The following is a 14,862-nucleotide window of genomic DNA, read 5'->3' as shown; positions in this document are numbered from 1 at the left end:
ACATTGTAACAGTTTTAGTTTTAAGGGATGTTTACACAACACAGTTTTCAACTAAAAATAGAAAACCTTTTATGCAGTTTGGCCATTTACTTATTTTTTTCAGGTCTGAAAATGTGAACTTTTCAAAAACGGGTGTCAAAGTGCAAGTTTTTGAAAACAATCCTGCTCTAACTACAAAAACATGAATTTGTGAAAATAGTGACATTGTGTGTGTGTTACATACTTGTACAATATTTCTTTACAAAGTGACCACCAAATACTGGCCTGGCATGCATAAAAGTGTTTTATTTAGTGCTGTCAAACGATTAAAAAACGATTAATCGCATCCTAAATAAAAGTGTTTATGTACCTATAAATATACACACAAACAACATATAGTTTGAAAATATTTAAATGTATTTACATGCATATATTTTATTCATATAATTAATATTATATATAAATATATTTAATATATAAACATAACATTTTTCTTAAATATATCCATGCATGTGTGTGTATTTATATATACATAAATACATAATACACGCATATATTATGTAAACAAAAACGGTAAAACTTTAGTATAGAGAACAATTCCCACTATTATTAAGTAGTTGCTTATCAGCATGCCTATTCATAATATATTAGCTGTTTATTAGTACGTATAAAGCGCATGTTGCATCTGTACATAAAAAAAAAAAAAAACTTTTTTGTTGTAAATGTACCCTTAGTTAACAATAACAACACTGATGCACAAATCATCAAGGTATCTACCTTATTTTTCTTGTAAGAGCAGGTGCAGCCATTTGTAAATGCTATGGGACTGACTTCAAGTCCAGCTGTTTTTAACTGTATAAAACAGCTCATTTTGCTGCTTGATATTGCAAATTGGTGTGTTTTGCCATGTTATTTTAATGTATTATCTACTGCACATAGTTATTCTTATTTCCCTATTGCTGCTAATGAACCAGAAGTCTCTCGCTCATAGGCTTACTTCCGCATTGAAGAATAAGGTGAATGGCAGTATAAAAATGAATGTTTATTTCTGTGTCAGGAAAAACTACATGATGACTCTTTTTTTTTTTAATGGGAGAAATCTTGTCTAAAATTACTTAAAGCTGCAGAATGTGCACTTTTCAAAGTAAAAACACTTTTTTTTTTGGATCTGTACAAATACTTTGTCCTATTTCAGTTTAATGTCACCTTTAACATTTTAAGCACTTGAGAGCAAGTCAAACACTCACTGTAACAGCTCTCGCATGCTCTCCCCAATCCAACGGGCTGGCCTGGTGCTCCTGGAAGAGCCCCTGCTCCATTCACAAGCCCTGGCTTCACACTGTTCACGCTCAACTGGTTAGGGTTGGGCTTGTTACTGTTGGAAAAAGAAAGCCATGACGGTTACTGGTTTTCATCTGGTCAAAGTCCAATCACTCAAAGCTTATGGTGAAATGCACAATCCAGGGTTGAACTTCGACTTGTTGAAATACTCACTAGTTTGGGATGTAAACCTGCTTTAACTTGCTCTCCGCCTCAGCTGCTTTTAATCGTTTCTGTATGAAACAAGAGCCAGTTAGTCTCAGTGTGAAAACCATCCAGGTTTACTTGAGACAGCAGTGTTGGATTACCTGCTGAACGTATCTGTCTGTGGTCTTCCACATGTAGTAATACTCAATGATGCTGGTCAGAGACTTCCAAGGAAGCTGGAATAGGAAAATAAAAGATCATTTAGAATGAATACTTCACTAAAATTAAAAACAAGTGGCTGTTTATTATATTTAACCCCATATTTAGATATAGTTAGGTATAGTTTACACATAGTTCACAAGAGAAAATAATAGTTGAATTTATAAAAATGAACCGGTTCAAAAGTTTCCATCCTCTTGATTCTTAATACTGTGTTGTTACCTGAATGATCCACAGCTGTTTTTTTGTTTAGTGATAGTTGTTCATGAGTCCCTTGTTTGTCCCGAACAGTCAAACTGCTTGCTGTTCTTCAGAAAAATCCTTCAGGTCGCACAAATTCTTTGGTTTTTCAGCATTTTTGTGTATTTGAATCCTTTCCAACAATGACTGTATGATTTGAGATCCATCTTTTTACACTGAGGACAACTGAGGGACTCATATGCAACTATTACAGAAGGTTCAAATGCTCAAGGATGCTCCAGCAGGAAACATGATGCATTAAGAGCCAGGGGGTGAAAACTTCTGGAATTTAAAGATCAGGGTAAATTTAACTTTTGTCTTCTGGGAAACATGTAAGTATCTTCTGTAGCCTCTGAAGGGAAGTACTAAATGGAAAAATATGATATTTAGGTAAAACAGAAAAATGAACACATCTCCATTCTGTTCAAAAGTTTTCATCCCCGGCTCTTAAGGCATCATTTTTACTTCTGTAATAGTTGCATATGAGTCCCTCAGTTGTCCCCAGTGTAAAAAGACCAATCTCAGCATCATTCAAATACACAAAAATGCTGGAAAACCAAAGAATTTGTGGGACCTGAAGGACAGCGGGCAGTTTAACTGTTCAGGACAAACAAGGGACTCATGAACAACTAAACTATGAATCACTAAACAAAGAAACACAGCTGTAGATCATTCAAGTAACAACACATTATTAAGAATCAAGCATCTGTAAACTGCTGAACAGGGTCAAGACATAAACATCTTTTATGTGAAATATCTTATTCAGGTCAGTACTAAATAAACAATAACATGCATTTTGTATGATCCCTCTTATTTTGGTAAAATAATTTACATTTTTAATGATTCTGAAAGGGGAATGCAAACTTTTGACCTCAACTGTAAATTGAGCAGCTGAATTAAAGTCTCCAGAAGAGAAAAGATCGATTTATATAATGAATAGATTTAATTTAGTCTTTTCCCCACATATAAACACTGATCACTACTAGGGAACATCAAATATGGTAAACGGAAAATCAACAATATATGTAGGCTATGTGAGATACACACACATGTAAAATGTCTTTTTAACATCTGAAAGTTCTGGCTACATGGACTTTCATTAAATGGACAAAAAAAGATGAAAGAATATTAAAAAGTCTCTTCAGTTCTGAATTTAAACAAACGCCTATATCTGGAATGACATTTTAAAACCTTTCAACTCGAAACCACTATGACTAAATCACTTAAGTTGAACTTAAACGAATCAGTGAACGAGTCTCACACATTAAAGTTGTTCATGCAGCTGCAGCAGCTCTTGAATTGCAGCTCACTTCTGATGTAGATTAAACAACAAAGATTAAAGAATAATTAAAATCCTGGCCTGTTCCATACATAGTTAGCCATATAGAGTCTTTTATGTAACTTTTTTTTAAGTGTTGATGCATGAAAATTCTTAAACGTATCATTAGTAGAAAATCTCCTGGATTTAAAAAGCTACATCAAATGAGTAAACGATGACAGAGTTTTCATTTTGGGGTGAAAGGAATCTTTTTAAGAGCAAATCTGTTTGTGACGGCAAACAGAAACCCAGCTCCATTTCCCCTCCTTTGTGTCCCTGAATAAGCTGGTTCATTTCTTTAGGGTGTGCCCATTTTCCATGCCTGGCTCCTCCCTGTTTCTCTAAGTAGAGATTTCTGATGGAAACCCGGACCTGAAACCCTCAAAGCTGCGCATACACCTATCAACCACCAGATGGCAGAGTGAAACACACACTTGGCACACTCGCTGTCCCCTGAACAAAGGCAGTTTATCAGTCATTACTGCCACAATTACCTTAGCATATGCTGTTCAAATTTCAAAGCTACGCTATGCTGTAGTACAAATTGAGGAAATTCAGTCTGATCAGCAGTCTGCTTGTGTAAATGCCACTTGGGATGAACTTACAAAGTCTTGCTGGATGTCAGTGAAGTCTTTGCCGTATTTCTCAAGTGCTTCCTCAAACAGGTTGGCTTCGGATGCGCTCCATTCCTCCATTTCATCCCGGCAGAGCACCGGCCCACCCTGGGGTACCAGCGCCGCGATGGCCCGCGTCATGTCGTAGCCGTTCTTATGCAACGTGTCCATGGCGTGAAACTATAAAAAATTTAATATACGAAAACATCATAAACAACAGCTCAAATTCAATATTCAAATTCAATATACCGAACTGGCATTGTTTGCAGCAAAAAAATCAGAATTGCTCAATCCCGGGAACAACACGACGCTGACACTAGATGAAGAGGAATTGTGTGGGCAGCATGAGAGTGTGTATGTTTATGCATGGGGATGTTGCCCTCTGGCGTCTTTCCTTCATGTTTAGTACACAACGGGCAGAGTTGGGTGGCTGGAGACTGAAAACCCTGCTCTGATGTTCTTCTTGTACAGCCTATAGGCTGAGACTGAATATAGAGCTGGATTATTACATAATCGCCTGGTGGAGATTACTTGATCTAATTGTGATTAGAATTTAAAGTGCACAGTGATCACGATCATCTAAAAAAATAATTACATTTTGTCACTCAAATTATGAGTTGGAATATCCTGACAGAGACACCGTCTCAAACCAATGGTGCGAGTTTGACAAGTCAATGTTTTTTATGAAAGCTTTGTAACAGTCATTATTTTTGCAATTCTGTTTGGTGAACTTTGGCACACTTCACCTTTAAAGGGTTAATTCACCCAAAAGTGAAAATTCTGTCATTAATTACTCACCCTCATGACGTTCCAAACGTTAAGACCTTTGTTCATCTTCAGAACACAAATTAAGACATTTTTGATCAAATCCAATAACTTTTTGTCCCTACACAGACATCAACATGACTACCTTGTTATACCATGTGTGCGTGTGGCAAAGACTGACAGAAGAGAAGAAATTGTTGAATAAAGTTATCATTTTTGTTTTCTTGAACCACTGATGTCACATGGACTATTTTTTCTATGTCCTTACTACCTTTCTGGGCCTTGGACGTGTCAGTTGTGTTGCCGTCTATGCACGGTCAGAAAGCTTTCGGATTTCATCAAAAATATCTTAATTTGTGTTCCGAAGACGAACAAAGGTCTTAAGGTTTGGAATGACATGAGGGTGAGTAATAAATGACAGAACTTTCATTTTTGGTTGAACCGTCCCTTTAATGAATAAAATATGTCTAAAACAACATATTTTGTATAATTCTTCACACATTTTTCCTTAAATTAGTGTCAATGAAGTAATATTTAGACTCCAACAACTGTTATGGCAGAATACTAACAACAATCCCTAAATCTTAAATTGATTTTTGGTTGAAATAAACACATCTGTACTTCCAAAGGACAAAGATTTATTTTCCATTTCTAAAGGAAAGCAACATGAGAGCTGGTTGCTTTTTTATGTATCATACAAGATCTTGGTTTGAATGGCCTGTAACTCTTTAGTTCATGGATACAAACTGAATATGTCACTGAATGTGACACGTTGCAAAAAGCTTGATTGACAGGCGATCTGACCAATCATAATGGTGAATCTGCCATTCTATCCGACAAACAAATCAGACAGGAGAGTAGATTAACTTCTACATAAACTTGAAAAATTGTGTGTACTGACGTCTTTCCATGGTTGAAATAAAATACTGATGTTCATTCATGTTTTTTTCGTGCTTTAAGTAAGAAGAAAAGACGATACAGTGATCTGTCAACACATTAAAAGAGGCACAAAACAGTATTTATTGTTGGAATTTTTTTTAAAAATGACAACATTTTAACACTGAGACCTTGTTTCATACCAGAAGTAACCTGCACTGTCTTGTCTGTCGGCGTGTTGTCAGTTTCCTCTTTGTGAGAACATGATTGTGTGAAAGAGGCATTGTTTGTTGGACATAGCAACAGTAACTAAGGAAGGTGGGTTTTTGTGAAGGGTGCAACTGCATTTGCATTTTGACTCCAATATTTCAGGCAATTCCCTTCCAGGTTTTCCATATTACAAATAAACTCCTAAATAGATATTTTAACCATGTTTTTGTGTTAGAAATTATGTAGAAAAAGTAATAGATTAATATATGTCAAGAGTGCCACTTAAAAAAAAAAAAAAAAATCTACATCATAACATGAGTTCTGACCTTTGACACAAAAGACTTTCTTCATTGCCTTTTTCCCCATCACGTTTTAGATATCATAAGAAATTATATATCAGCTCAAATCTCAAAAATCATCCTTTAAAAGGCATTTTAAAATCAGACATTGCATCACCATGGAAAATGTACATCAAAATCATATTACAAAATGTTTTCATTCATGAATTATAAAAATTTAAGTCTGGATAGTGCATTTTTATGTCTGTTCAAAAATGGGAGTTAAGGGTTAAATCTAACTAAAACTGGATCTTATCCACACATTGCATCTCCCAATCTATGATTCTGTTATCAGACATCAATTTCTGTTGAAACTTGCAGCCTATTTTTCTTTTACACAAAAAACAAACATAAGTTTACAGTGTCTGATATTCTAGGTTACCTGCTGCACAGGTTATCATATAAAAGCTAAATAACATGCAACGACAAAGATAACGAGATGAGATTTGAAAGCATACAAAAAAAAAAAAAAAAAGAAGATGAAAATATGATGAAAAAGCATCATTGGGACTTTCAGGATTATGTACTGTATTAGCTAGGTTACATACAACATTTCAGAATAAGATGAGAAAAACAATTCTTGTTTATAATATAATATAATATAATATAATATAATATAATATAATATAATATAATATAATATAATATAATATAATAGTTTGATGTTTAATTTACCATAAATACAAAAAATATATATATTCTTCAACATTAGCATTTACAACCAGTTTGAAAATGGAATCAATGATCCGAAACGGTTTGAGTTGAGTTTTTTTCTGTAAATGTCTGCCATTAATTAGTATGAACCTGCTGAGCTTAACTAAAGTGTGAAGTCTTCCAGCAGCGTGTGGAGTGTGCGAGAGTGTGAGAATGTGAGATGTGCCGTACCAGTGTGATGTCTCTGGAGGCTGCTGCAGCGCTCATGTGCAGACTGGGCTGCCGAACTGAACTGCTGCAGTCTAGAGCCCGCGCAAACGTACCCACAGACCTGCAGGGGAGGGGGGTTGGGGAAGTTTGAGAAAGAGAGGGAAAAAAAAAAATATGTGAAAGAGAATGAGTGAGTGAGAGCGAGCAAAATATGCAGTTTGAAATAACAGGGTATAGAGTGGTACAAAAAAAAAAGATAGAGAGATATTATTTGGGCGGCATCTTTAGAATTTCAGAGTTGAGGCTTTTCGTGTCTTTTAAACACAATGTTCTGTTCGCAACAGACTGGCACATGAAAAACAGAGCAAATTTGTTAACACTGCAGAATCTTACCGAGCCACGACGAGGAACTGGTCGATCTGTTTCTCGGTGAGGGGGTTGCTGGGATCCCATACTTTCTCCTCCAGTTTTTCCAGCTCCCGACCATCATCCTCTCCTGACAAACCAACACCCACAGATCACATTCACTACAGGATAAATGCTTTAAAATGAGACTTTTCTTCCTGAAGCTTTCATCTAATGAACTTAATTTAGTTCTTAAAATCAATGTAAGAAACATTAGTGGGTGAACAATATAATGACCAGGATGTTTAACTAGGTGCTATCTGGCATTTTTAAAATTTATCCCCATTGGGCATTAAAGTGAGTCGTGGTACACGTCGAAAACATGAAGGGCTGGGCAATTCTCGATTATCGTTTTTAATGTTTTGCCACGATTTTATTTTAGAAATCAAGGAATTGCAATTTTTAACAGAAATATTACCAAACGTTAGAGTTAGACACTTTGACAATATGCCAATGATAACAGTAAAGAGAGAGGAACGATCCAAACGCATGTCAGCATGGTTTGGAAAGTCGTGGACATCCTCATATCACTAAGTTCCATTCACACAGAATGAGCTTTTGTTAAAGATGTGACGCAGGCAGTGGAATAAGAAAAACATGCAAAGAAGATGGGAGTGAACTTCTTTTAACTTGTGCATAGCGTTTTTATAATGCCGTTTTATGCATGAGACGCTGCAAGAGACGCGAGTCCAACAGTCAAACGCGTCCATGTTTACACAGAAAAAAAAACTAAACAATGGAAAGCCAGCACAATCTAATAAAAACCTGTGAAGAACTACTTTATGTCTGATATTTCATGTTTGCATCATGATGACAGGCTGAAAGCTGCTGTTCAGTGTTTTTACAGAACATTTATAGTTAAAAATAGTCTACTTGTGTTATACCTTGAGTCATTTTGAATTTGACTTACCTTGACTTTTCAGATTTATTTAAAGCATTTTACTCATACAAACAAATTGTCTTATACATATAGGTTAAGAACTATTAAAAGATGTTGTAGTTCATGCATCTTTTCTGCAAAAAATATTTAACAAGTGATTTGTTTAACATTTACATCATGTTGACAAATTCATGTGTGGTGCACTTGGAATATTATTTTCCTTAACTAGAGGGTTAATAAAGAAATAGTTACTTGATCATGTTGTAGTTACATTTTTAAGCTGACTAGCTAAAAATCGTAAAAACAAAAAAAGGGAATCGGTCAAATGTTCTGGAAAAAATAAAGAATAAAATCAAGATTTTTATTTTTTGCCATATCGCTCAGCCCAACTGACACGGAAGAGAAGAAATTGTTGAATAAAGTTGTTATTTTTGCTTTCTTTGTGCACGAAAAGTATTCTTGTAGCTTTATAACATTACGGTTGAACCACTGTTGTCACATGGACCATTTTAACGATGTCCTTACTACCTTTCTGGGCCTTGAATGCATCAGTTGCATTACTGTCTATGCAGAGTGTTAAAGCTCATCAAAAATATTTAATTTGTGTTCTGAAGATGAACGAAGGTCTTACTGGTTTGGAACGACATGAATAATGACAGAATTTTCTTTTTTTGGTGAACTATTCCTTTAACCGTGACATGCTGAGCCCGTATTACACGTATTATCCTCCTCCCCTATTTATTTGAGACGTACGTATTCTACGTAAATATTGTGTCAAACCTTGTAAAGTCATCCTAAAAAGACTTTTTACTTCCACAATGTGATACACTTACATGTCAAACAATATTCATCTATCTGTAATTGATTGGTGTGATTCATGAACAAACTGTTCCTTTGGCTTGGATTTTTTCAATGCATCAGTTGATTCAGTTGACACAAACCGCTCTAAATGACTTGCTCGCAAATTAAACCAATCTGAGCATGGTTTTCTAAAAAGCAATGGATGGTTTGTATGATCTACTTATGCTTACAATGTTTTTGGGAAAAGCAAGCTTGATTCCTCAATGGTCTGAATCATTTGTAAAGCCTGAAAGCTCTAGATCCTATTTACTGTAACTGAACAGTAATCAATTTTTGTTGGTTTATATTTGTTTGTGTTCCATGGATATTTAAAGGGCACCTATTATGGCCCTTTTTGCAAGATGTAATATTAATGTTATGGCTCTCCTGAATGTGCCTGTGAAGTTCCAGATCCAAATGCAATAGAGATCGTTTATTATAACGTGTTGAAAAGTATCATTTTTGGGGTGGGTCTAAAAAGTGCCGTTTCAGGGGTGTGTTCCTTTACACGAAAATGAGCTGCAACTTCCCGCCCAACTCCAGAAGGGGGCAGGGCTTACACATCTGTGTTTTGCTTATGGCAATAAACATAGGAGAAGCAACATCAGCATAAGAAGGCCGGTGTTGTGCCCTGACAAATTATTACCCCCTCTCGTTGAAATCGCTCCCTGATTTGCCTAATCCTAACCCCACCCCTAATCCTAACCCCTCCCCCACACCTAACCCTAAACCTACCAATACTAGAGGGGTAGTAATCTGGTGGCGGGGTCAGAATTCGGCATAACACCAGCATTTTTACTGTACTTAAATAGAACTGTTGTGAATTTTTTTCTTAGAGACCAGGAGACGTTTTGGATATCTTGAAGCAGAAGTTTCTCTTTATTCAGATACTCGCTGCTTGGCACTGCAGTCATCAAAAAGGCTAACTAAGGCAGTGATACATTGTAGTTTATATACATTTAGGGGGCAGTGCTTAGATCTGGAGACAAAGCACCTGGGTGACAAGCCCAAACAAAGCATGCAAATGAAGTATTCAGGTATAGCAGCCTGCACCATTTACACCAGTCCTAATCCAATCATCATAACTACTCAAAGACTGGGCAGAGGTACCAAGAGCCATTACAAACAAAAGGTGAACATCTCAGTAATCTGGCTCATTTGACTTACAATAAGAGAACAGGAACTGGCAGGAACCTTTTGCTACAAACTTTGCTTGAGAGAATCATTTGTCTGATGTCATCATATTTACCTTAAATGCTAAATACAATGTACTGCACCTTAGGTTTTCATGTGATGCTATGTCAGAACATAGGATCAGCATATTTTAAAGTTTCTTAAATTTGTAATCCTTCAGAACAAACACACGATTTCATACCAAGAGCTGCTGAACAATGAATCAAAGCGTACAATTGGTGATTGCGTGCAGTTGCTGACAATCATGAAAGCGTGCAGTTGCTTTCTTATGTGCGGTGTTTTACCAGTTTTACTTTCGCTTTCGAAATCTATCACATTTAGCAAGGAGGGGAGAGGATGGACAGCGGGCTACGGCCCGCGATTGCCCCCCCACTTTGGCGCAACCCCTGTCCTGCTTGATGTAGATGCAAAGTAATCTGTTTAACGAGTTTACATGGCAGATTTTGAATTTTGTTCAGTTTATAGAAAGGTTTATCCCACCCCTCTCAAACCGATTACAGTTTCATTAGTATTTTTATTCAGATTGAGGTGTTTATATAGAGCATTTTCTTTCGGATTGGACTTTCAAATCGATTACAAAGCTCCATGTAATCGCACCTAGTGAGTGCCAATGAATAGAATATAACTGCAGTAGCCTGTTAGATGATCTTACAAAATTTTAGCTTCCGTTTTCCTAGTTAAATTCAATAAATGTATAATAGTCATGAACAAGATTAACTCTGTACCTTACGGTTTTTATTATATTCGACAAGTAATCGATAAAAACTTGCATAATGTAATTACTTTCCATTATATACACAGGTATAGAAAAATCTCAATGAACTTCTCTTAGAAACTCTTAGAAACATTTGTAAAACCAAATCACAGTTGTGCATAGACCTCAATAGAAATTTACAGCAGAAACGCTAACATCCTTGAATGTTTTATGATCATGAAACAGAGCAAAGGTGTTTCTGACGGGACACTGTTTTCGACACAGCCAATTGCACGGCTACAAAATGGCTGAGGATAAGGTAATACGTGTCTGTCAGTCAATATCGATGAATTTGCTCTACCAAAACACGACGTCATTTTGCGGACAGGCTCCAAAGTGCTTGTTTTTTTGAGCCTGGTTTGATTTGATCAAGATTAAAAAAAATATATATTGTATTTTCATCATTCCAAGATGGCTGTATACACACAATATCAACACTGTTTCTGTCCAAACACCTTTTAAAAGTGGATTTTGCATAATAGGTGCCCTTTAAAAAAAAAAACCCTTAAAGAGATAGTTTATCCAAAGATGAAAATTAACCCATGATTTATGTGCTCCACATGCCTCTGGAGGGTTAATAAAGGCTTTTTGAAGTGATTCAATGCATTTGTGTAAGAAAAACATCCATATTTAAAACTTTTATAAACCAGTGTTTTATTTTCCTCTCTCTTCTGCACTCGTCACTTTTCACCGGAGCTTTGTATGCTACGTCTAAGCCCTACGTTATCCGTTGAAACACCACTCTCTCGTGAACACATGTTAACACAACAGTTAGCGGAAGCTAGAGATTACAGTTTATAAAGTTTTAAATATGGACACTGCTTACACAAACACATATTGATTCACTTCAGAAGGCCCTGTTGACATCTTATCGTTCGCGATATACCGGTCAAAATTTTCTCTGCGATAACGATAAAGTCTAGTTGACGTATTTCTGTATGCGACAGTGCGGAGTGACATGCTAAAGGTGGACGTGAAACTAGTATATCGCTAAATGAGGAGCTCCAATCTACAATCTATGGGAACTGGTCTGGTCAAAACTGTGCAGTGCGACAAAAATCGATCTGAGCCTTGAATAATGTTAACTGTACTAGTAGCAAGTGTGCGATGCAGTTTTGCGTGTGTTTAAGCCTGTTAACAAACCTGCTGTCCAACAAACATATCATTTATTGACATGCTTTTTCTCCAAATTAACTTCATAACGTGGCTTCACATCACAGAATGAGGCAGAAATCATACTGTTTTATAGTATTATATTATGTCGATTAGCATTGCATTATAAATATACTTTATCCTTATAAAAATAAAAAATAAAAACACAAACCACATATTGAATCAATCGGATGTTTGTCTTCAAGATTCCTAAGCTAAAATTCCTCTATCTGCTTTTTATTCAGCTACAGCGATAACTGTTAGAGATTCCTGAAGTGTCATCAATACCATTACTTGTGCTATAAAGCATATGTGGAGTTTCTGCGCAAGGGCGCCCTCCGGCTTCCGAATCAGAAAGAGCTTTATTGCCAAGTGTGTTTCACACACAAGGAATTTGTCGAATTTAGGAGCTTCCAGTACAGAAAGTACAAACAATTTAATTCACATTCCAGTGAATTAAACAGTGTACTCAGTAATGCTCACAACACTGTATTTTGGGTAAAAATAGGAAAGATAATACTTTTCTCTAAAGGAACAGGATTTCCCTGAATTATCATCATTGATATCGTTATCGCAATAAATACCAGAAATTATTGTGATACATTTTTAAGCCCATATTGCCTATCCCTAGCCCTAATTAACTCCCCAGAGCCGTGTGGAGTATTTTATGATGTATGGATACACTTTATTGGGCTTTAAAAAAATCAACACCCATTCACTGCCATTATAAATTTTGGAAGACCCAGGAAATTTTTTGACATAACTCTAATTGTATTAATCTAAAAAAAAAAAAAAAGAAAGGGAAAGTCATATACACCTAGGATGGCTTGAGGTACTTTTCATTTTTGCGCTAACTATCCCTTAAAAAAAAAAAAAAACCCACCAATTTCAATAATGTTTGCTATAAAATATACATTACCGATCAAAAGTACTGAATTTTAATGTTTTTAAAAGTCTCTCATGCTCAACAAGGCTACCTTTATTTGACTAAAATAAATATTGTAATAAGAAATAACCGTTTTCTACTTATATATAATCTATATTTTAATATATTTTACAACGTAATTTATTTCTGTGATGGCATTAATCTAGTCTTCAGAAATCATTCTAATATGCCGATTTGCTACTCAGGAACCATTATGTATTATTACAAATGTTGAAAACACTTGTGCTGCTTAATACCTTTGTTAAATGTTAATGTGAGGTGAGACTAAAAGAAACACAAGATGAAAGCAGCTGTTGAATATGTGGTGGGTTAATGGTCTCATCTGAAGAGCTCAGAGCTTTGACCATGTCTAACTCAATAAGGCGAAGAGACGTCTTACCCTCTTTGAGGAGGTCAGTGATGTCAGCCTGGTACTTATTTCCCACTCTGATCTCTCCCTTATCAGCCAGCAGAGTCTTCTGCTGAGGGTCATATACCAGCGAGTAGAAAAAAGCATCCTGCCAAACCAAGAGACGCCTTGATTAAGGGCAAAAACGTACCGCATTACAGTACACAAACCCAAAGCTTAATTTTGTGCAGTGTTGTGTCAAAGACAAGATGCATTGACCAAGTTTATGCATAGGTAAAGTATGTTCCTGGCCTTTAATATAAACACAGACAAATGAACCAGTGAAGGCCAGTGTTTGAGATATTAGAGGCTTGGCTTGACTCTTTGTAGAGTCTCCAGTCTCCTCATTACTAAATATGAGGAGGAACATACTGGGTCAACACACTGAATTATTCATTTGGATCGGGACTCAAAACTAGCTCTCATACACACACGCACTCACATACACACCAGATAAACATTTCCCTCTTGCAGACATACTGTGAACGGAGATTCGGAGAGTGAAAAGCAAATTCATGCAAACAAAAGCATTTGCAAATGCGTACAAACACCTCGGCATAGTGCCGCGACACTCACCTCTCTGTCTAAATAGGACTTGAGGGCTTCCGTCTCATTCAGAAGCGTAACGCAGCATTTGCCCCTGAAAAACAACACATGACATACAGTTTTAGCGGTGGATTGAAACACACAGGCCTATTTGCCATTAAGATCTCAGATCTCAGTACTGATGGACAGAATTTTGTATTTGGCTGTGGTTCAGAAATTACTCTATTATAGTGATATAATCCTGTGTACAGTCTGTCATTTGTTATTCTGTTACATTTAAAAAGGTATCACACAGTTTAGAATGTTAGAATGTTTCATGGACTCTCATTCAATATTTGGAGCCAAAAGTATCAGAAACAGAAAATTCTTCCTAGCTGGTTGTAGTTAAGCAGGTGTATTCATTCACAGCTTGTCTAACTGTCGCCAGCTAAGCTTAGTTGTACAGGTAATAATGATTTTGATTTTTTTTTTTTTTTTAAACAAGTAATCTGAGATTAAAAAACTCATAAACAAGGTTTTGTGTTCAATCAAAACAATGGTGTTTTCTTTTCTGAAATTACACCTCTCAGAGATAATAATTTTTTGATCATAAAAAGTTTGATCCAAAATACAGCAAAAACAGTACAATTTGAAAACATTTTACACTATTTAAAATAACTGTTTTAATATATTTATAATAATTTTATTTATAATACTTTAATTTATTCCTGTGATTTCAAAGCTGAATTTTTAGCATCATTACTCCCGTCACATGATCCTTCAGAAATCTTTCTAATATTTTGATTTGCTGCTCAAAAAACATTTATTATTATGTTGAAAACAGTTTTTTCAGGTTTGTTTGATGAATAGAACGTTCAGAAGAACAGC

The 14,862-nt window shown here is 35.8% G+C and overlaps 1 protein-coding gene across 1 annotated transcript in view; it reads right to left on the bottom strand.

Moving 5' to 3' along the window:
- The window catches only part of mta1 (metastasis associated 1), a 66,580-nt gene that overhangs the window by 10,502 nt on the left and 41,216 nt on the right, over positions 1–14,862 (bottom strand). Inside the window, exons 5-12 of the mRNA XM_051134028.1 lie at positions 14,026–14,089; positions 13,441–13,558; positions 7,284–7,386; positions 6,912–7,011; positions 3,829–4,017; positions 1,608–1,682; positions 1,474–1,532; positions 1,227–1,354 (exon numbers count right to left, since the gene is read on the bottom strand). Of these exons, the coding sequence (XP_050989985.1) occupies positions 1,227–1,354; positions 1,474–1,532; positions 1,608–1,682; positions 3,829–4,017; positions 6,912–7,011; positions 7,284–7,386; positions 13,441–13,558; positions 14,026–14,089 (836 nt within the window). The remainder of the gene's footprint in view (positions 1–1,226; positions 1,355–1,473; positions 1,533–1,607; positions 1,683–3,828; positions 4,018–6,911; positions 7,012–7,283; positions 7,387–13,440; positions 13,559–14,025; positions 14,090–14,862) is intronic.

This window comes from Labeo rohita, chromosome 17 (assembly GCF_022985175.1).
Source record: "Labeo rohita strain BAU-BD-2019 chromosome 17, IGBB_LRoh.1.0, whole genome shotgun sequence".
Lineage (NCBI taxonomy): Eukaryota > Metazoa > Chordata > Actinopteri > Cypriniformes > Cyprinidae > Labeo > Labeo rohita.
This window is presented reverse-complemented; position numbering and strand designations above follow the sequence as displayed.